At 40.8% G+C, this 22,636-nt stretch overlaps 1 protein-coding gene across 2 annotated transcripts in view; it reads left to right on the forward strand.

Annotated features, from left to right (window-relative positions):
* The first annotated feature begins 7,825 nt into the window (after positions 1-7,825).
* The window catches only part of LOC133995034 (mediator of RNA polymerase II transcription subunit 13-like), an 88,003-nt gene continuing 73,192 nt past the window's right edge, over positions 7,826-22,636 (forward strand). For both annotated transcript variants that reach the window (XM_062434304.1, XM_062434305.1), the window contains exon 1: positions 7,826-8,748. In XM_062434304.1, coding sequence (XP_062290288.1) covers positions 8,677-8,748 — 72 coding nt within the window. In that variant the 5' untranslated portion in view covers positions 7,826-8,676. The remainder of the gene's footprint in view (positions 8,749-22,636) is intronic.

Here is a 22,636-nt window from a genome sequence, read left to right on the forward strand (position 1 = left end):
CTGTAGACACTTATGATGGGCATTTATTTACTATCATCAAAGTGATTAATCATAAAAATAACCAATAGACTAATTGGCAATGAATAAAAATTCTTAGTTGCAGCCTTAATGGATTACAGTAAAAGAAAAGTCAAGCAAGCTTGTAAAGAGAAGAGAAGAAGAAGAGTATTTTAGGGAATATGCAATGAGAGAGTTAAAGTGGGGATACAGTAAACTGAAAGGAGACAAACAGTTAGACAGTCTCCCTCTGCGACCCGAACCAGAAGTGGACCGGACAGTTGAAAAACAACAACAATGAGCTGATGACAGTCTGAGAGAGGAGTTAGACCTGTAGACGTCCTGTGATTTAAAGTCTCTCTCTCTCTCCCTCTCTCGTTGGCACTGCTATCATTTTCCTGGGTGGAATGATGGATGAGGCGGTGTCAGCCCATGTTCATTATAATGCACACCATCTATTCTTCTCAGCCAGACTCTCCGCGCTCCAGGAAATGCCAGCGAGGTAGCAGGAGCTGAAGAGAGGTAGAAACTCTCATCTGATTTCATAGAGAGAATTTGCTGCTAGGTGTGTGTGTTAACTTAGCGCGCAGTGATCCATCAATCACTAATGAAGATACTGCAAGGCTCTTTCTTAAGAAAAGAATAATCCTCTGGGTATGGATGATAAACACCCTTCTATGTCCATATGAGCCTAATCCCTTGCAATGTGCTGATCCTGAATCATTAATGAGCACTCCAACAGTTAGCTGTGTGCAAAAGAATTTAGAAAAACAGGAAGCAGGAGTATTGTAGCCTATTGGTGATATTAAGATAAACCAGCAATAATAACAACAAATGGGCTTTTTATCTGTTAGGGAATGAACAGTGAGGCAAGGGCACAAGTTTTATTGTTTATTTCATAAATGTGGGTTTTTATTTAACCACAAAACGACACTCAAATAAGCAAATGTGATAACAAACTAAATTGGGGCCTAAAAGAAGTCGAAACAGAAGTGAACTCAAAAAACAGCAAACTTAACAGACTTCAATAAAGATAAAAACTGACTAACAGATGACACCAGAGGGGACTAGCCTATATATACTGGCTGGTCAAACCAATTAAATGACATGAGGGGTGACAAAACACAATATTTGAATTAACTACAAATAAAGTCAACATGTACAGTTTGCTGCTAACTGTATTGAATGATCTCCTTTAAAACAAAAGCTGTTCATTCTTAAACTTACAAAATGTAACTGTAAAGTATACAAAATATATAAGTTTCACCTGTAAACCCCCTGCTGCTGCAGGAGGTTGGTATAGTACAAGGCCCAGGTGGAGGGATTTAACCAGGCGGGGAGTTCTGGTCCTCTGAAATGAGGCCAACGCGGAAGTAACTTAAAACTGCATTCTATCAAAAGGCCACCAGGGGGCGACCGTTTTGGTGTCAAAAGGACTTCCGTCTCTAAGTCAATGGAGAATTCACCAACTTCTCACTTGATTTATAACCTCAGTAAACGTTTTCAAAATGTGTTTATGGTCTCAATCGCTAGTTTAAAGCCTTCTTCAATGCAGTATGATGTTCATTTGGGACATTTTGGCCTCCCTGATTTTATATGTGACGATAAAGCAGGGTATGCATTAGGGCGTGGCTACGTCGTGATTGACAGGTTGATTGGTTCACAGGTTCAGGAGGGCGCCTCTTGCTCCTCCTGATGCCCATATAAGTAGAATCCCTGTTTTTTATTTTTCCCAGCATGCACTGGAAATGTTCAAGATGGCGCTGCCCAGATCCGAAACTATTCGCTTCCAAGCAGCAGTCCACAAACCAATGGGTGACGTTACGGATGTTACGTCCATTATATATACAGTCTATGGATTTAACAGTGCTTCCTGCCTCAGCCACATTTTTACATGATGAGACTACTGCAGTAACCCAAAAGTAAGTGATGACAATACAAAATGAACTAAATGTGCGTGCTTCACTTAGAAATGAAGTATGTTAAAAAATACTACCAAAATTGCACAAATCAAATTGTGGTGGTTCATGAGAATATTGAATGTCAATCTAAATGAGAAGAAACAGTGAGTAGAAGTGAGGGTGGATGGAACACATGAATGAAAATGAATGAATGATTGAAGGAATTAAAAAGGAAAGATCAGATCTAAAATTAAACTTGAGAAAGGATAATTTAAACATGATTCATAAAGCAACCATAGTTTCCTTAACTAACTTATCATTCTGTCCCCAATCCTCTACTGCTGTCGCTGAAGCCTTTTTTTTCTCTTCAGTTCAATTTCAAAAAGAGAAAACTAGAGCAGTCAGAAAGTCTTGTTAGCTTTATTTTCTGTCATTGTTTCCTTTGTTGCTGTATTCATGTTCTACTGTCTGTATTTTCTGTATTTTAAACAAAAGGTGACTTGAAATGACACACTTTAAAGCACATTTTCTAAAATAACACTAACAAAAATTCTGCCTGTAAAAAAAGAAAAAACATGATAAATATTCCAGACTGCTGGTGTGACTGTGGCTATGAACAGCTCTATTTCTAACCTCAATTTCATTTCTGGCTTAGTTCATTAAATAACTGATTAATAAGCTTTAAAAGACAAAAATATAATAACAAAATTGACCAAGTTGAAAGATTTTACAGCTATTAATCAGCTTTACTTCCTCACAGACCCAGCTGCTCTATAATGAAATCAAATGAAATGATGAATGATTGATGAAATAATATATCTATCAATGCAAAAATTCCCTATATAAATACTTTTATTAAAACCCAATGTAAAAATGAATGACAACCATTCCCTTTGCCACAACCTGAGCTTAATGAAGGTGACATCACTCATGTTTGGCATCAATCAGAGCCCAGAGAGGTCAGACTCCCTGTTGGACTTTTTAAGAGCAAACTGTGTCAATTAAATCCTAAAAGACTAATTTGTGGTTTTAGGAGAGGTTGTGCCGTTGACACCACGTCACTGATGTAGAAAATCAATTGTATTTATCCAATACTTCTCAAATATTTCATCTTATTATTATTCTTATAAAATTAAAGAAAGTCATCAACTGTTGGGGTATTACAACATTATTTAAGCATGTTTTTTTTGAGTGGTTAAAGAGGGTCTGTAGAGCAAACACAATATTATAAGTGAATTTTATGTGTGGCAAAAAGATTTGTGCCACCTGAATATATGTCTGCATATATTCAGGTGAGTATTTACTGCACCTTGTCATTTTATGTGTCAGGAGACTAAATGAAAGGTGCACAAACCCTTCAGCAGAAACACACACACACACACACAAACACACACACACACACACACACACACACACACACACACACACACACACACACACACACACACACACAAACACAAACACTCAAATGCCTATCCACTCGATCACGAAACAAGTCTAAACAGATTGTCTAGACAAACATATTATCTTTAATCAGAGCAGTAATGCATCTTTTCTCCTCACACAGATCAAGTCAGTGGGGGCCTGATGAGGGGGAAATGCTTGGCATATTGAAATAGATTTATTCCAACTGATAACATCTCATCCTATCAGCTCCACACCAAGTGTGCCAAACTGTGTGTGTGAGAGTCTTTTTGAAAGCCTTTAAGGATGTATTGAACAAAAAAGGAGGGGGGACAAAGTCTCCAAATGAGTTCTGGATCATTCCTAGAGCAAAGGGATCAATAACCGCCAGGCTAAGCCCTCGCTCATCCATCTGATTCATATCTTTTTTCCCCCTCCTGCTTCTCAGATAGAAGAAGAATCACTGGACTAAAGGCTCCCACTCTGTGGCAATATGTACCAGCTGTTTCCTCACATACATAAAGCTGTATTAAATGATTCATGTCAGAATTATGCTTGTATCATAATGGATTGGATATGTCAGTATATGATGATTTTTTTCTTGAGATATATGCCAGCAGAAGGAACATAGAGTTGTCTATAAATAGCTCAGTTAGATTTACACTGGAGGGCTAACATCTCTTACATGTAGAAATGATATTGCATTCAGCCTGAAACAACCTATAAATTATAAAACAAATCCAACTGCTGCCGCGGTGCATGTTGTATGCTGTCGTTTATATACTTCACATGATGCTGTTCAGATGGCTAAAAGAAAACATAAAAATACCACAACCGCAACATAAAAATTACATTCCCGTGTCATTTATTTACAGTACCTGAGTATGATGGCTCTCGTACTTGACTAGAGACTTTTGCATATTATCTTTGTTGTCCGTAAAAAGCTGCAAAAAATATTTAATAGTGTATTTCTGTGATAAACTGTTAGGATGCCTCATTTAATCATACAGTAGCTCTGCAGCTGATCGCCCCTCTTCTTCCTGCAGCTGATACGCTGTTATTATTATTTTGTAAAGGCTCTGATTGAGGCCGGCATAGAGAGGAAACTTCACTTGTCACTGACCGTAACTAATTTACTGTAAGACATAGTCTCAGCCGAATCTTCATGCAGACGCACTGCCTTGCAAAATAAATCCCTGGACTCCCTGGAGCCTGATAATAGGTTAAAGGGTTAGGTAATTTTTGCAGTGCAAGTGTAGGCTTTTAAAACTTATTGCAGCTTTATGGCTGCAAATAAAATAGTCATTTCAGCTCAGTGTGATGCATTTTATTTTTCCGTGAGATTGAGGGATAAAAGGCTTATTGACTGAATAAAGTAACTTTTGAAAGACCTCTAGGGGGATCCATGTGCAAAGGTCTGTAGCTATTGACTAGTCTGCCTGTTTATTAATATTGTTAAAGATAACAGTAAGGAAATGTACAGTTAGCTCTGAAGCATAAACAAGAAATCCAGATATGTTAATAATAAACATAATGAAAATCCAAACACATATAGAGCATATAATGAGCACCTCTAATAAATGATTAATAGTCACACAAATATTTGATGGACTGACGCCTGGATAGCCCCTTCTGTCTACCTCAGGAAACTGTGGCTTTAATAATAATCTTTTGTTCTTCAGCCTCAAAGGCCACCACCTGCATTCCCAGACAACAGAGAGAACAGCTGATGCACACTTTGTAGATGGTGTGTAGACAAAACCTCCAACAGTATGCACAATGCCTATATGAGTGTAACAAAGCGAGTGTGCATTACATTGACTGGGAAGCAAACGAGACATATATGTTTGTACTGTCTAAGCTGAAATCATTGATTATGATATGATTGGGGGCCATTGAGGTCATGATCTGTGTATTTTCTTCTGGGAACAGCAACCTTGGAGGGAGTTTACAAGTTAAACTTAGTGATCCACTATGTTTATTTAAAACAAAATGAATAAATTAATGCAGGATTTCCTCACAACAGATTGGTTTATTTTATAGCCTGTGATTTTCCAATAAATTCCTAATCATTTTGTAATCTGGTAATGATTAGAGGAAAAATAGGCACAAAGTTCTCCTATTCAACTATTTGAGTCAGACTTTAGTGGAGTTTATGAGCAGTGATTTCAAGAAGACTGACTCAAACCTTAATCAGTGGATTTTTTTGGCCAATCAGGTGCAGCACAACAGTCTGTAAACACAACATTGACGTAATGTCACCCTATAAAGTTCAAGAGGAAAAGATGTTTATACCTCTAGCAGACACACAACAACAAGCATTCATTTAGAGTCATTATTGTGTCGAGCTAGGTAATGTAAGTCCACCTTTTTGTCTCTTTTTTAGCTCTGTTTTGGGTCTTCACTGACTCATAACGGAAACCTTTAGCTGCTAAAATGCTCCACTATGTCATAGCTAAGTTTGTTTTTTTCTTGATGGACAAGTTGCATACATAGACTGTATATAAAATGGACGTAACATCCGTGACGTCACCCATTGGTTTGTGGACTGCTGCTTGGAAGCGAATAGTATCGGATCTGAGCAGCGCCATCTTGAAAGTTTCAGGTGCATGCTGGGTAAAAAAAAAACACGGATTCTACTTATATGGGCATCAGGAGGGGCATGAGGCGCCCTCCTGAACCTGTGAACCAATCAACCTGTCAATCACGACGTAGCCACGCCCTAATGCATACCCTGCTTTATCGTCACATATAAAATCAGGGAGACCAAAATGTCCCAAATGAACATCATACTGCATTGAAGAAGGCTTTAAACTAGCGATTGAGACCATAAACACATTTTGAAAACGTTTACTGAGGTTAGAAATCAAGTGAGAAGTTGGTGAATTCTCCATTGACTTGTATAGAGACGGAAGTCCTTTTGACACCAAAACGGTCGCCCCCTGGTGGCCTTTTGATAGAATGCAGTTTTACTATTTCTGGCTTCAAAAGTTTTCCTAAACATATTTTACTGTACTGTTTGGCTGTTATTTGAGAAAGTTTGTGACACTCGCTATCTTAATAAAATGGACATGGAGGACACAGGGGATTCATGTACTAACATGCATGCATGAAAATATTGTTGTTGACATTGTTAATTAAATTTATTTCATTTTAAAGCTATAATAATCATTATTTTTGCAGATATAATTGTCTAACTCTGTGAATGCAATTTGAGAAAATCCCTATAATTAAACAATTTTAGGCTTTCTTTGAGGTGTCTTCGGTGGGGGGGGGGGGGGGGGGGGGGCTTTCCTCATGACCTCAGCATCTCTAAAATCCTGACTACGCCCCTGGACAAAACCATTTTGGATAACAGCAAACAAAAAAGCTTGATTTGATGTGTTAATTTATGTCATCAGTACTTGATTACCTCCTTAAAGAAAGATGTTGCAAGCGTTATGATGTGATACTGTAACCTACATACAGATCTCTTATGAAACAGCTCAGTAAGTCATTCTGACCTCTATTCTGTCACATCCTCTGTTGTGAGAACACAGTTACATTATATAACAATGCATCACAGAATGACACCGTGCAGACATGAAAAAAATAATCATATACAATTGTATATTTTATTCAAGCACTTCAACAGGAAGGTTACATGAAACAACAAAGCTACATTTAACAACAATAAAAAGACTCCCTTTGACTGCGTCTCGTGCAGCCTCATATCAAAAGATACCAAACAGTACTGTAATCCCAGACTTTGATCACGTGAGCTCAAACTTGGTCAAATGGGAAGGCGAGTCTGTGTAGTACGCTTCCGACCGCCATTACATTACAATGCGCGGTGGGCTGGACGAAAGCAAACAGACACACACACAGGGTGAGAATGGCACACTCGGGCTTCACACACACTCCTACTTATTTACCGATATAATAATAACAGCAGCAGCAAGAACAACAACAACAACTCTGAGAGACAAACAACGAGGAAGGGGTCGCGCTTCTGCTTCTGCTGAAATCATGCTCACGTTTGAGGATTTACTCCAATAATCCAAAAAAATCATCAACAATTTTTCGAGATGGAGGATTTTTAAATGCTGCGGTGCTTTCTACAGAACAATCCTGCAGCGTGCAACACATTCTCCAGATGGGGACTGCCTTTTTTTCTTTTCTTTGCTTGAACTCTTGCATTTAAGAAATCATCTTTGTGTGTGTGTGTGTGTGTGTGTGTGTGTGTGTGCAACACTGAGGCAGCTGTGGCCGTGAGAGGACGTTTCGTAATGATATATAAAAACTGAAAGGAAGGAAGGATTTTTTCAAGCCTCCGTCTACAGCAGCCTGCTCGTCGTTTTCCTGGTGGTGGAGTAAGAATAGTTTCTCTCGATCGGAAGGCTTTCACTCATGATTCGGGTTACTGGGAACCCGCTCGACTTTGTCCGCCCTGCCACGAATTGGAGCACTATAGGCTATAGGGGGGGCGGGAGGGATTGGTGGTGGTGGTCGTGGTTGGGGGCTTTTTTTCTTCTTCTTCAGTTTTTAGCGACCCTCGTCCTGCGGTCCGTTTAATTGAAGAGCAACAGTGGGATTAAACATTCCTGCTCGCAGTTTGCCTGTTTGTGTGTGTCTCTGTGTGTGTGTGTGTGTGTGTATGAGAGAGAGGCAGACTGGGTTACATTGAGAGAGGAACGGTTGTGGTAAGAAAGGAGGCTATAAATAGCTCATGCAATTCTCGAAAACTATCACAAGTGGTGCATCAGCTTGTGGAGCAGACGGAATCAGATATCCTGCATGTAACGCCTCGCCTCTAAGTTAATTGTTTCGCAGAGAAGAGAAAGTGATATTTGAAGAAAAAGAAGTTTTGAGGCTGATTTCTCCAATTTTTTTTTTTTGTGTTTGTTTTTTTTTGCTGGGGTGAGGTGAGGATGGGTTTGGGATGGGGGGGCGCGCGGATGAAAGCAGTCGTTTTCCAATGGATTATGCTCATTTAATGATGAAACTATCAGCGGAATGACTGATATGGAAACAGGCTGATCTTCCCCTGCGTGTGGATTGAAATGGATACATTCGTGTGCCTTTGACAGTGATCAGATTTTGGGAATCGCCTGACCTGGATTGTAACAATGTTTTGATCCCCGCTTGGATTTACAACATTACAGCTTTTTGCGTTTGGCTTTTATGGATGCATTCTGCACTTCTTTCTGAATACGCCCATTCATCTGCCCGACTGTCTATTATCTGGACCTCTTGTGAGGTTTATAAGCCTGCTTGTTTTTGGCCGTGTCGTGGCAGGCTTGAGGGAAACCGATTTGTCAGCCCTGCTCGGTGTTTTGATGCCGATGTAGGATTTCGACATGCCCAGCGCTGACGACCCCAACGGCGGACGATTATGACTACAACAACGAATTGGGTGGCTAACGGGGCAAGCCTTGAGGACTGCCACTCCAACATCTTCTCTCTGGTACGGTATAAATAAATCATGCTCGTCACAGACACGCGAGCCAGTTGTGATCGACATGTCATAAGACCGTGGGAGGCACGCTTAAATGTGTGTCTGCTGTACAAAGGTGAACCATATTGCTGATGTTGTTATTAGGCAATCATTAACACTGGTTAGTGGTGTAAAAAGCTCCGTATTTTTTTTATTTTTTTTTTACAGCTAAGCCTGTTATAATAAGACACATCATCCCCAAAGCTTAAACCAACACGGTTTAAAAAGGAGCAACTCTATTTTATTGTCTTGTTATGCTTAAAATTACATTTTTCAAACGCTGCCAAAACAATCTGACCAATTATTTTTATGTTACTTGCAGTTTTGGCATAATGAACAATAGATAAACACTCATTTTCTCCCTTTAAGAGCACAGTTCTCTATTGCCAGTATCTCCCCTCCCTATAAATAATCATTTTACTGGAAATCTGTCTGGAACTCAGTTTCATTGCCAAGCAACTAACTTGGAGAGAAGGCGTATTGCTGCCTCTGTCAAATATTTCTATAGCCGGAAAATTAAAAAAAGAGATTTTCTGATATGTCAAGCTACACAAATGGCTTACCAGGTCATAAATCAGAAGATTATGTGAACTGAGGAGCAGCCAAAAGCCCCCCTCCCTAATCATCTTATCAGATAAAAGCTGAAAAAATTATAATGTTATCCCTGTGAAAGAAAAATAAGATTTTGACAGACAGCAGCATGTATCTGGCACACAGCGGAAACAGCACTTTCACACTCACTTTATCTAAAAAAAAAAAAAAAAAAAAGGGAAAAAAAGGTGGTTTTTGATCATCATTTTTTGCAGAAGTCACTGTTTGTTTTTTTTGGAGGGGGTGTGGGTAGTGGAGAGTGTGCCGTTTGTCTTTTTCACAGTTTTCATCCTGCAATCAGCGAGTTAACTGTCCTACTACAACATGCAGCCAAGTGGAAAGGCATGCGGTAGACTGAGCCCAGGCAAAGGCTGCTGAGAACCACAACAACATAGGGGTCCTGAGGGCTTTTTTAAGGTGAACATGCAGGATGTCCACCAGCAACAGCAGCCGGCCCCTGTTGCACTCCACAAATCACACTTAAGCTAAATAAACAAAAGTCACACGGTATGGATTAACATGTTCTTGGCATAGACATTCAGTTATCATGCAGCTTACAGAAATATCTAAAATCTAAATCTCTAACAAATCATATTTTCATGTGTGTCAGTCATTTTTGTGACTTGCAAAGGAGAAAGATATTTATCTTTAGCTTCTTCTATTCAAACCACTTCCCAAAGGCAAATTGATTGTCTGTGAAATAAATGGATCAGCGCTCCAGTGTCAGACGTCTTAAATTCTCTCAGTCTCGACATGCAACAGTCAAAAACAGTGATTACATCTCTGTCAACTTCCCAGGCGAAGTTATTCCCTCGTGGAGAAGCTTTCATTCATTCACCGTGGCGTTGTTGGCCATCGTGCCGGCCCCGTAAACATGCCTTTCAAACTGAAAGAGAAAGAGACCATCCATCAGCTGGCTTGTTGAGAATATTTATGACTGGCTTGTGCCACAGCGGTTAGTCACTGGCAAGGCTCCTATAGGGAAGTCCAAGACAGAACAAAACACTAATGACAACAGCGAGTGTCCTGGTTAGAGGGAACGACGGAGACAAAGAGACAAAGAGATGCAGCATGCTTCCTGATGTTGGAGATGAGACAGATGTGAGCTTTAAGCTAAAGTAGTGGCAGTTGAGTGGTGGAAGTAAATGAATCAAATCAGGTGTGAGTATTGATCCAGAAAAGCAGACTCAGAAAAAAATGTAATCAATCTGAGTAAGTGCACAGTTAGTATTTCCTGCATGCATTTCACCGCTTATTACTTAGATTAGTGCTGAAACAATTAGTAGATGAATTGATTAGTCAATTGACAGAAAATGATTGTGCAGCTTTTTTCACAATCAATAAGTAGTTGGAGTTATTTGTCAAGTAAAAGCAAATATTTATTGGTTCCAACTTGAGAATTGTGAGAATTTCCTGATTTTTGGATTTATTTTACTGTTGGTGCTACAGTTTTTTAAGATGACACGTGAGGTTCCAGGAAATTTTGACGTGCATTTTCAGCATTTTCTGAAATGTTATATTTGAAAAATATAAAAAATGAATCAGCCAATTAAGAAATAGTGTAATATTTCTTGGCCATGTTCTCATATAAAGGTCGTAACCAGTGAGCATTCTGGTCTGACAACCTGTTAAACAGCATTCCAGCATGCACTAACCGCGTCCCTCACACTGATTTACTGCCTGTTATTGCAGCCTGCATCAATAAAAAGCTACCTAAAACACATAAGTGCCCATACTGTGGGACTGTATGGGAGCGCAGCAGCTTACTGTCATGTGCTCTGTGAGGCCGGTGTCAGATACTTGAGATTGCTGCAATCACACAGCCCACAAAACAACTGTCTCATGTGTTGATGATCATCCATCTGTGACAGAAAGCAAACAAGACCCTTGTAAGTGGGGGGAAAAGATCTGAACTGGGGAGCTAAGTTGAAGTGGTGACTGAGGAGGGAAGGGTGGAAGAATGGGGGAGAGAGAGAGAAGGAGAGAGAGAGAGAGCCAGAGAGAGAGAGAGAGAGAGAGAGAGAACGAAAAAGAGAGGCTGAAGGACTGCAGCAGAATCTGTTTTCATTTTAGGAAAGTATTATGACTGATGTGCATTTCCTGACTGCTAGCCTCAGCCTATTTGAGAGAGAAACTGAGAGTGAAAGAGTGAGACAGAGGGAGAGAAAATTAAAGAGCGAGGAACGTAATGAGAGAGAGGGAGAGAGAGAGAGAGCAAACAGTCATCTTTCTGTGGACTGGGCAGGTTCTTATAACACTGACTCAAGTCAGAGTCCCAGCCTGAATGTGAAACGCAAGGAGGAGACAGTAAAGAGCCTCACAACACAGGAAGCCTCTGTGTGTGTGTGTGTGTGTGTGTGTGTGTGTGTGTGTGTGTGTGTGTGTGTGTGTGTGTGTGCACATTGTAAACCATCCAGACTCAGGAGACAAACTTCAAACACCCATCATATTATACACACACAGACAAATATACACACGGATGCATTCACAAACACAAGCGCCGACACGGGGAGAGGAAAAAAATAAACACCCACATGCCCACACAAACATATGTATCACAAATGAAACACACACACACACACACACACACACACACACACACACACACACACACACACACACACACACACACACACACACACACACACACACACACACACACAAAATCTCCCACCCACACACACATGCACAGACACACACGCATGCCGCATGTTTTATCGCCTTTGTTTGGGCTGTGAATATACAGACTGTTGAGAAATTAAAAGGAAAAACCTGAATAATGAGGAGAAACATAACGAATGCAGATGCTTCCACACAGGTGCACTGCATGGTACGATGTATAAAAATGCTGAGCAGGCCCAGTTGTTAGGATTTTATATCAAGATGGCAAGAGGAAAAGATCTAAGGGACTTTGAAAAAGGGTTCATGGTTGGGGCACGGATAGCAGGAGCTTCAGTCACAAAGACGTCTCAACTGGCTGCTGTTTCAATAGCAGCAGTGACTAAATTGACATCTGCATCTAAATCTATGAGAAAAGACATCAGTAAATAGGTTCCACTGAGATGCTTGTGCATTAGTGTGATATGTAAGGAAAAAGGGAACAGCAACATTTCTTCAGGTGACTGAGAATGTGAATGCAGGATGTAATCAGACTGTGTCAGCAGGAACATTTAGTCGACAATTACACAGAGAGGGATATTACAGTAGGTCTGCAGTGCATCAACCCCTCATTACAAAGATGAACGCACCGTTGATAGAAGAAAGTGATACGGTCAGATGAGTGATCCCTCACCTTACTCTTGACAAGTTGGCAAGTGCATGTGTGGCCATGTGTAGCATACACCAAGTGAATGGTACAGGCCTGAGAGCCTGACCCCTACAGTGAGTGGCTCTGTTATGCTGTGGGGGACATTTCGCTGGCGTCCCCCTTAGAGGGAAGGGTCACCGCAAATCAATACAAAGTTGTTCTGAGCAGTCACCTTTTATCCTAGGGTGACACATTTCTATTCTGTTGGGAGTGGTCTCTTTCAGGATGACAATTCCCCCATCCATAGGGCATGAGGGGTCACTGAATGGTTTGATGAGTATGAAAATGATGTGAATCATATTTGATGGGATTTTTTTGACTGATGTGTTAGATAGCGCTCTCTACTGCCATCATCAAAACACCAAATGAGGGACTATCTTTTCAAAGAATGGTGTTCATCCCTCCAGTAGAGTTCAGAGACTTGTAGAATCAATGCAGAGGTGCATTGATGTGCATTGCATGTGGTGGCTCAACACCTTTCTAAGACTCTTATTGTTGGTTTTTCCTTTAATTTGTTACCATCTCTATATCCTACATGCCAAGAATGCAGGCTTGTACAAACATAGGTAGAATGCAGAGACTCTAATTAAAGGACTTTCTCTGTCCCCTCGACAGAGTCGCATGGAGTGCAACACTGGTAATTAAGTGTCCTCGAGTGGAGGTCTAATGTGATCAAGTAAGAGGTGCTCATTAGCCAAACTGTATTCCAATAGAGATCTTGCATGTATAATAATGATGCTCCTGTCTAGTATGGAAATAAAGTGCTTAGAGGTGAGGCTGAGGGAATACCATTAACAGGAACGTCTTGATTTATGGCAGGTGAGTGGACGCGGCTTGTAAGAAGGAGCAGGTAATCAGGAATGGTGTCTGTTTAATATAGACTGTTTGCATTTCCGCATTATTAATGGTAGTGGAGTGTATTGCAAGGATGATTAGGGATGAGAAACACGCAATGGTTGCTGCTGAGCCAGAGAATTGGTGCAGTAGGAGTTTGCACAGGGCCACGATATACAACACCAGTGCCGATACATTACCTTGGTGTCAGTACTAACACATTGACCATATCTAGAGGGTCACTCTCTCACCTGAAAAAATAGCAGAACTTAATAAAATGCCATGATAACGGTCACTTGTTTCTTTGTCACAGACTGTTGAGGCTGTGACAGCAGTTTTGGATTTGGACGTTTTTGCTCTTTCACGTATGTGTGTGCTTTGTCCTTAAGGGCCACCATACAGTAAAGGTACCGAAACAATACCACTATGGATACCTTACTTTAAGAACATTTTAATTTAATAAAGAAGCCAGTTCTCAAATGACATCATGAGATCTTAAAATTTTCTGAATTTGTGCCTGATTGGTAAATTTATGGTAAAATAATATTGGACAATACATTCAATATAGTGCAAATGCATTGGTGAAGAATGCAGCAATATGTGTGAGGCAATATAGAAACTGTGTCACTGTGACATAGTTCAGTAAAGAGCCCTGTGTTTATGTTGAGATCTCTATGGATGACATTGAAGCCACGGCAGCATCCTTTTTCCCAAGGACAGGATCAATCCAGGTTTCCAAGGCAGCACCCCCAGTCTTCTGCCGTGTGCCCTATGGAGCAGCTCCATCTGGTTTCATCTCACTAAACAGTCCACCCCCTGTGCCCAACCTGCGCTTTTGGCTCTGCTCACTTGCAGTTTTGACAGCTAGCACTGTCTTCACCTTGAGTCTGCGTGCGGTGCCTCCCACCAATCTGCCCCTGTCACTTCTGTGGGAATCCCTTGTCATCGCAATAGGACTCAACCTGACAGTGGCCCACCTGTGTGAACATGGCATTCTGCATGTCACTTGTGAAAAAGCATCATTGTGGGTTAGCCACTGAAAGAAATGAGGTGGGGCGTAGGTTGGGAACAATAAAAAAAGGGCTTCCCTCACTCTTCTGCCTCTGTTTTTACTACACATCTCTATTCTAGTAAAGTCCCTCGTGTAGTCATGTATCTTATCTGAGCAGGAGGCTTGTCAGGGCCCTGCCACAGAGGTGAAGAACGGTTCAAAGGCAAAGTGGGAGGGAGGGAGGGAGGGAACCACCGCTGGTCTCGGAGCTGGAAATGGGACGGGATGGGCAGGAGTATTTTGGAGCACGGTGGCTGGAGTGTGAAATATGTAAGCCCTGCAGTGCCAGCTGTGTTTTATTCTTAGAGCCCGCTGGTGTTCCTGCATGTGTGCAGGGCGACAGAAGGCAGAGTGGGAAAGGAGGATTGGCAGGAATGGGGCAGTAGCTGGCTCCTGATAGCTGGAAAGTTAGCTGGCAGACAGACCGATAGACTGTTAGATAGACTTTTGGATGGATAGATAGACATCAGCCATATTGTTGTCACAGTGTTGCTGCTGCAGTGTTGTTATGCTCAATCTAGTTGTTCTGTCTCATCTTGTTATCCTCAGTAGAGACACTCCACCTGGCTCAGACACAAGTGTTTCCCCAACAGATAAACACGACTTTCTTCCAAACTATTACATTTTTGGATGTGTGTTCCTGCAGAACCACCGGTCAAATACTGAGGCCTGTTGTCTGATTAGTAGATAAATCCCAAAAACAGATAAAACAGGTTTGTCTCTTATTAGTTTGCAGTCTTTTCACCTGACTGCAGATCCCAGACAAAGAGAATTTCTTTAAAGGGAGATATTGCCCTGCTTGTAACTGGGCAAATATTTTCTGCAAGCCAGACAACTTTGCCAATATCATGCTTGGCTGGGATTCAACTGCAGTTAGAGCACACTTAGGTTAAAGGGTGTCTTTTTAGAGCTGCAAAACAAGGCAAGAGAAAAAAAAACATTGATGTTGTCTGCTGCGCTTTTGCAAATTTCTAATTATCATGTGTTCATGTTCCATCGAGGGATTATCTGTGACCAATCAGACGGGTACTTGATGAGAACAAACACATTATGTGCAGACTGTTGATTCACAGCCGTTTGCGGCGCATTGATTCTCCCTGCGCTGCCAAAACGGCGCTCGCTCTCTCTCATCTTGAATTAGGCAGACGTCCGTTATTTTTCAGATGCTAATGAAACATTGTACAGCTCAATTTAAGTCCTGGATTGCCTCATAGGAAAAAGTTTTATAATTTCACGTGTGGTGATGAGGCTCAAAAGGTTTGATAGATTTTGCCAGGCATGACTTCATGACTGCGTCTGTGTGTGTGTGTGTGTGTGTGTGTGTGTGTGTGTGTGTGTGTGTGTGTGTGTGTGTGTGTGTGTGTGTGTGTTTGCTGAACGTGTTAGCAGAAGTGCACAGGACTTGTAGTGTTTTAGCTCAGCTCTGATTGGCTGCCACTCCCACTTAGTAAGCAAACAACAGATTAGAGGCAGCAGCCAGGTGAGTTGCAGGTTGAAACGTGTTCAGGTGAGACCCAGGGCCCGGCCAAGCACACAGACACACACAAACACACGCACACACAGATAGATGGATGTATTACTTTCCAGTTTTTCTCCTTGATATTTTGGTTATCTGGTGTGTAATGAAACAAGAAAAAGTCACGCTGACTAACGCAGAGCTGTCATTTGATCTGAAACAGCATCCCATGTGGAAAAAAAATAAATGTGGGAAATTACAAGCCAAATTAGTTATTTTTTCACACCGCTTATGCTCCATTTGCCCAATTTCAGGAACAATAACCCTATTAACTACTTGTAGGCATTTTGGAAGCCTCCATGCAGTGTTAATTGTACAATTACTGCAATGAATAATTTTCAAATAAAATTCAAATAATTCTCTCACTAAATAAACTTGGTGAGTAATCCTACACCACGATGTAATTGTCTTGCTGCTGGTAATCCCAGGACTTTCCTGACGCATGTATGACGTGCTTGATACCATCATCAGCCAAATTTGAGCTTATGAATTCCAGCTGTGTGAACAAGCGGAGGTGTTATTCTAGCAAAGAGAGACACATGTAGAGACATACAGTACATTAAACAACATCATTACAATATGAAAAGCAGCTCTCACATGGCTCTTTATTTTTTCTTTCCCCATTTTTGGTGTCTATTTACTTCTGTGCAGTTTGTCGTCCAACCTTCATTGAAATGTCAAAACGTACATCTTCTGAAGGAGATGCTGATATTTTTCTTTGTTGTAACATGTTTCAGTTTTAGTATATCATTTTTTAAATTATTAAAATCTATGATGCAAGGTCTATGTAAGGGATGTTTGAAAGTTAAAAACTGAAAGTGCTAAAGTATTCATATTTTATGGACAGCTGCCCCATGTGGAAATACATAGCATATTATAACATGGTCAGTTATAAAAATTTTCCATCTTGGCTAATATATATATATAATATATAATAACCGCAATGCTACCAAAACAATATTTGCACAGTGTGTACCTCATAGACTGTATATAAAATGGACGTAACATCAGTGACGTCACCCATTGGTTTGTGGACTGCTGCTCGGAGGCCAATAGTATCGGATCTGAGCAGCGCCATCTTGAAAATTTCAGGTGCATGCTGGGTAAAAAAAAAACATGGATTCTACTTCTATGGGCATCAGGAGGAGCATGAGGCGCCCTCCTGAACCTGTGAACCAATCAACCTGTCAATCACGACGTAGCCACGCCCTAATGCATACCCTGCTTTATCGTCACATATAAAATCAGGGAGGCCAAAATGTCCCAAATGAACATCATACTGCATTGAAGAAGGCTTTAAACTAGCGATTGAGACCATAAACACATTTTGAAAACGTTTACTGAGGTTAGAAATCAAGTGAGAAGTTGGTGAATTCTCCATTGACTTGTATAGAGACGGAAGTCCTTTTGACACCAAAGCGGTCGCCCCCTGGTGGCCTTTTGATAGAATGCAGTTTTAAGTTACTTCCGCGTTGGCCTCATTTCAGAGGACCGGGACTCCCCGCCTGGTGTGGCCTCATGCCCTTAACGGACTATAACTCTTCAACGCTATGGGAATGTTGTACATGCAGCCAAACTGCACACGTTTGTACAATTTGATACAACTCTACCCACAGGGGCTGCTACTGTAGTATTATAGCATGATATTTCTACAATGCTCTTGTCTTTAGTCAAATTAATTTCCTCCATGAGAATGTGCACTATAGATTCAAGCATGGCACCTACAGCCCCACCTTATGGACATTAGTGAAACACCACCATACTATTTATTAACTGCCATATCTCTTAAAATGTAAAATTCCATGGTGTCCAAATTCAGCAAATTGTATAGATGGGGATGCTGAACAAGTCTGTTGCATTTGATACAATACACAACGTTACATGGTTTAAAAAATGAGCTGTTGGAGCAGCAGTGGTAGCGGCAGTAGCAGCAGCAGCTAACAGCTTCCAGCTATCACACGCAGTTTCTTAAGAAAATGCAAATATTCTAGTATTTCCACTGTAACCCTGGAGACACAAATCTCAAAAATTGAATACCTTGCTGAATTCCTACAGATGTTGTATGTTGCCTAGCAACAGTTTTTCCTCTCTCTACCTCTCTCTCTCTCTCTCTCTCTCTCTCTCTCTCTCTCTCTCTCTCTCTGTGTCTTCTGTTTTTCCTTTTTTATGGCTCTCAGTTTTCCTGTCTTTGTCTGTCTTTCACTCATTCCTCCCTGCAAATGGCTTGTCACAGTTAATTATGTTACACCTGAGACCCTAGTAAAGCAGAGACTGGTTTATTTATTTGCGCGTTAATAATTTAGGCAAAGCAGGGCCAGTGCTTCAGCCTGTCCCTTAACGCTTTCAAAGGAGCCTGACGCAGCAGCTTTGTGTTGTTTTATTTTTGCCAAATGGCTGGGGATCTCGTCAGCCCTTTTAGATATGGCAGCACCACTGTATACACTGTCTCGCTGTCCTTATTGGTCTTCCACTGCTGGCACCTCCTGCCTCCCGCCTCTCTTTGTGTCAGGTGAGAAGTCATGGCTTGTTGGAGGCTTTCCGCAGTGTGATTGGCAGGTCTATCCGTCACTCAGCCCTGGGGACTCTCTCTGCTCTAATTAGGTCGCTTGGCTTGCTCACCTTCCAGTGCTGGATGCTACAGCACAACACAGATCAAATGACAGTCCATTGTTTTGTAGGGCCTTGTAAAGGTGATGGCAGAACGCAGGGGGAAAGCATCTGTTTAGTGTCTGCAGCCCCAGAGGCCCTCTTTCTACACCTGTTTGGTGCTTTTGTGTCTCTCTCACTCCCTCACAAGTGCAGTAATGTGCATCGCTCTTCATTTGTGGTGTAAAATGCCAGAGGGGAGCACGACTCCTTGTGGGTTAATTTGATTTCAGCGGGCTAATTGATGAACGGGGAGTCGTTGCCTGTTCTGATTTCTGCCACTGATTCTTCTCGCTGCGGACTCACTAGCACAGCCACCCAACCTTCATTGTCTTTGTCCATATTTATTATTCTTCACACTCCTGACTATTGAATGTGTCAGCTTTGATGCGCACAAGGAAAATTGTGTCCAAAAAAAAAAAAAAAAAAAATAGAGGTCCCGCTGAAGCTTCAAATAAGTTGCATCAGGTCAAATCTCACACAAACTCTTTTACAAATAATTAAATTCTCCTTGTTCCTTTGACATTGGATTAAAGCGAGATGGATAGTGTTGCATTGTCTGATAAAGATAAGTTTTATCTAAAGACTCACATGCATCAAAAGCGATCGGAGCAAATGCCAAATATTGGCAGATTGTCAGGAGTCTAAACAGATTTGAAGCTGATGAGAAAGCTATGCCTCTCTGACAGAATAAGTGTTTCACTTGTGCCAGAGTAGGTAAAACTGCTGATACAAGCTGTCTCTCAATTGCCTAAAGTGCCTCCTTTGTCATACTATCAGACTGTGAAGCTCTTTACGCTGTTGTGAGATTCCTGAAGAAGTAGCATGTCTCTTAGATGACATACTCATACACTTTCTGTCAGCTTTGATAGAGCTAGACGCCTATACCCACTGTTGACATCAGCTGCTCATGTAAGAGACTGATAACCCTTCCTTAATGAAGCTCACGCAGCATTTACAACTTCCTCCATAAATGTGCTTATTCAAACGATTGCTCGTTTTAGTCAGTTTCATGTAGCATTGAATTCTTGTATTCACAGACATTTTAGGGGGAGTGGCTCAATTAAAAAAAAAAAAAAAAAAGTCATTCCCACACTGTATTGATGTTGACATACATATAATTACTTGCCCATATTAACAAATATACATGCTTGTGTGCACTGAAACACTGATTTGATGAAACACATTAAATTAATTTTGCCAATTTTAACAAAAGATATTGCTGTATTATTAATAATTACAATAATATTATCCTATATACTTATATGGTTGAGTGGTTTGAGCCACATTGTCTGCACATTTCTGGTCATTTGTCATGGAAGTGGAAGACAAAAGAGATTTGTTGTTGATTTTGTATGTTTGTCTTTTCCATTGTGTAATCTCAGCATCATTGCAATTAAGGGTCACCATCAGTTTTAAATAACGTTTGAAAGAAAGGAAGAAAGAAAGAAATGTCTCTACATGTACAGAGTCGTGTTTGAATATGTTGCCCATTCTTGCTTCGTCTGGGTGTATCTGTGAGTGTAAAAGTGTGTGTGTGTGTGTGTGTGTGTGTGTATTTGTGTGTGTTTTCCTCTGTCTGCGACAAAGCCTCGACTGAGTGTGTGTTTTCCTACATGCACAAGTACAAGAAAAACATACATTCAGCTGCGTCTTGGGGGGGTTCAAGAGGTCCATTCGAAAAGTCCCATAAGTTTTTGAGAAAGAACAGGAGGAGCAAACATATTTTCAGCCTTCTGAAGCATTCCTGTGAAGTGCATGTCAAGTGTGTTTTCCTCTTGGCTCTGCTATCTAAGTAATGGAGGTTTCCTCTGCATTGTAAAGCTCCTGGACTTTATCAACATACAGCGCTGTATGTACGTGTCTGTGTTTTAAACCTGCAGCATGACAAACCCTCACCAATCTCTGGAAACTGGATCCTCTTCTGTTTAAGTCACATGGTTTAGACGTTATCCAGTGCTTTCTGTTTGAGCAACACATGCTAAAGATTAAAGTTCTGACTTCCATATTTTCTTTTGATTACAAGCACATGTCTGGTGCACTTAGGTTGACCTCTGGGTGGGATACAGATTCTGATTTCCAAGCCTGGGCTCAGGTCACCTCATATTCAGCAGGAAATTATCTTTAACTCTGTGATTTGAGGTTCAGGTTTCTATTTGAAACCAATTTTCAAAAACACAAAAAGCATGTCAAATAATAAAGGACCCATCCAGCTGCAAGAAACACAGATTGTTCATGCTGCCAGCTGAAAAGATGAATTTTAATGGAATTTAAGAAACCGAGTGCGATCTTAAACCTCTGTGCTACTATTCTGGAAACACATGGTGACCTGTTGTCTTTTCTCTGTTTACTAGACAAAAATACATAAAGAGATGAATGAAAAAAAAAAAGAGAGCATGAGATACTCCTAGGTGTATTCAGTAGGCATCTGTGACGGTGAGAGTGTGCTGAGAGATGAGACGGAGAGTTGAGCCGATAAAGATAATAGAGGTGAGAGTAAGGTCAAAGCTTTGGTCCATCTTTGCAGTGGAAGGAAAAGCTCTTGTTTTTTGGTCCTGCACTCAATCACAAATTAAAGCAGCCGACCTGCAGAACAAGGGGCTTGGAGGAGTGCTGGCTCTATTGACAGCGGAACAAAATCCACCATCTTTTTTCCTGACCTCTTTGCCTTTTTTACTCCTTCGGTGGTGTTTAAAAGAGACGGGCGTTTATGTGCTGTTTCGTACTCTGAAGGGTGGCGTAGAATTTCCTGCTTTGGATTCATATTTGATCATTACATTTCTGCTATCTTGACGAACATACATATAGATTCACTGTCCCATCAAGCATATCAGTATCACCGCCCCTGATGGCACAAGAGGAACATTTCTGTCAAGTAAATCTTTTCCCAGATTAAAGAGTAAAATCTGAGTCTGAGCTAACCTTCTTCATTTCAAGCTTTTCCCAATATTGCTTCACTGAACCAACCGAAATGCACCTTATGCCACCAATGCATTGATGCAAATGCCTAGCAAATTAATTCATTATGAAAATTAATCTGCAGCAATTTTGATAATAAAATGATTATAATTGCAAATATGGATCAAATCCACTCGTTCTAGTTTCCCAAATGTGAATATTCAATGGTTTTCATACTCCTCTATTATAATAAACCAGTTATCTTTAGGTTTTGGAATAAGGCAAATCACATGTATAATCAAATAATTAATAAAATAATCAATAGATTAATTGAAAATGAAAATAATGTTTAATTGCAGTTCTATAATTTATCCTCTACTCTAAATGTATATGATCTAAGTTTACAGTTTGCACTTCAGCAACCCCCCCCCCCCCCCACCCTCCATTTATTTTATGACTAACACTGATTGAATTATAGTTAAAAAGATTAAAGGTTGTTTTTATTTCCATGGCAGAATTGTATTCACAACACTGATTTGTCAGTGAAGTTGCAGAGATAAAAACGCTTCCGCTTTGCCTGCATTGTGACATCAGATTAATTTACACGCTCGGCAGGTTTTCACTGCTTTCTTTCATGTGATACAAGTGATTCATTTATTCTGACAAATATGAATCTGCTGTTTGTTAGCACTGTTATTACTGTGACATCAGAGGGTTGATTGTGACGGCGAAGTGTGCAGAGAAACCCTCACTTCCATATACTCCATAAGGATATGTACACATGCAGATCCCAGCTGTCATCGCTGAAAAAGAACCGGACATCAGCCGGAAAATATGTCTACGTCATGATGCATGTCAGTGTTTTTGTGCTCTTCTGGTCTGCATATCATCACAGCCTCTGCGTGCTGTGGTGTGTGTGTTAGTGTTTGTATCTGCCTGCGAGCATGTGACTGTGGCCCTGTTCCTCTTTTTCTTGCAACTGTGCCACATGAGTTCAGCAGACACTGCGCTGAAA

Source organism: Scomber scombrus, chromosome 15 (genome assembly GCF_963691925.1).
Source record: "Scomber scombrus chromosome 15, fScoSco1.1, whole genome shotgun sequence".
NCBI classification, from domain to species: Eukaryota; Metazoa; Chordata; class Actinopteri; order Scombriformes; family Scombridae; genus Scomber; species Scomber scombrus.